General features: G+C 36.6%; 1 protein-coding gene across 1 annotated transcript in view; it reads right to left on the bottom strand.

Moving 5' to 3' along the window:
- The window catches only part of LOC105822650 (leucine-rich repeat-containing protein 37B-like), a gene marked incomplete at its 5' end in the record, with an annotated part of 25,334 nt that overhangs the window by 13,772 nt on the left and 10,374 nt on the right, over nucleotides 1–1,188 (bottom strand). Inside the window, one exon of the mRNA XM_012659662.1 lies at nucleotides 498–569. Coding sequence (XP_012515116.1) covers nucleotides 498–569 — 72 coding nt within the window. The remainder of the gene's footprint in view (nucleotides 1–497; nucleotides 570–1,188) is intronic.

Below are 1,188 nucleotides of genomic sequence, written 5' to 3'. Positions count from 1 at the left end.
GTGACCCTCTAAGTACTAGGAAAGAAAGAAATCTAAGACATATCATGAAGTGAAAGAATCAAGTTGCAAGATGTTACCATTTATGTAAAAAAAAAGATAAAAAGACCACACAACAAATCTGTTTTGCTATATGTAAATACGGATGTAGGCAAATACCTGGGAAAAGGTCTGGAAGGATATATGCCAACCTCAGAGCAGTGGTTACCTCAAGGACCAGGGATCAGGGCACAAGGAGGGTTTTCATTATGCCTGTTGTTTCATTTTTATACATTAAGAATATAATCGTGTATTACTTGTATAATACAAAATAAATTTAAACTGCCTCTTATTTTAAATGTAATTTAAAATAATCATAGAATTACCATCAACAGAGGTTGATTTGAGATAGGGAGTGGGAAATACCTTTCCTCAGAGGATCGACCTCAAAATTCTGGACCAAGAAGCATCTTACAATGCTGTTAATTTTTTGTACTCATATTTGGAGAGAATATACTCACAGTTTCTCAGTCCAAGGGTATGATTTCCAGACATTCTTATCAATGTAAGAAATAGCATTTCCGTGAAAATTTCTGTGAAGAAACATAGTTCATATCCTTGAATAGGTAGGAAAAGAATCAATAGATAAAAGAATCATGGCAACCTTGCAGGGGATATTCAAATACAGAAAATAATCCCAGCTTCCTAGTTTCCAGAGCTATCAGCCTCCCACTTTGCATAATTGATCTAGAAGTGGGGGGGACCACTGGCAGGGATGATGATGCATCTCCTCAACAGCTTAACTATTTTTTTCCAAAATCACTTATGTGTCTAAACTGACTACTTCTGCAAACCAATAAGAAAATGATAAATAATTGAACTGAAAAAAAAATGGGCAAACGTTTAGCATTACCAGCAAATAAGAATAAAGCAAAGAAACCTATGTCAGGTAACACCAAAGCTTTGGCTAAATGCCCTCTGTTGAAATCTCTCCAGGTATTGGAAGGATAAGGGCAATTAGAGGCAGTAATGTGCTGACGGGGAAAGATCTCTTAGACATATCGCATAGGGAAAAAGCACAAATCACAGAACAAAGAGTAAAGTAGTACCTCATTAGGAAATAAAAATGCAAAGGAGAGAGATTGGAAGGAGGGACACACACCAAAATGGTTAATGGAGTTATCTTATGGGTGGTAGGATGCAGGGGACAGG

The sequence above is a fragment of the Propithecus coquereli genome, unplaced genomic scaffold (genome assembly GCF_000956105.1).
Source record: "Propithecus coquereli isolate 6110/MARCELLA unplaced genomic scaffold, Pcoq_1.0 Scaffold119, whole genome shotgun sequence".
NCBI lineage: Eukaryota > Metazoa > Chordata > Mammalia > Primates > Indriidae > Propithecus > Propithecus coquereli.
The sequence above is the reverse complement of the archived record's forward strand: the minus strand, read 5'-3'. Positions and strand labels throughout refer to the sequence as shown.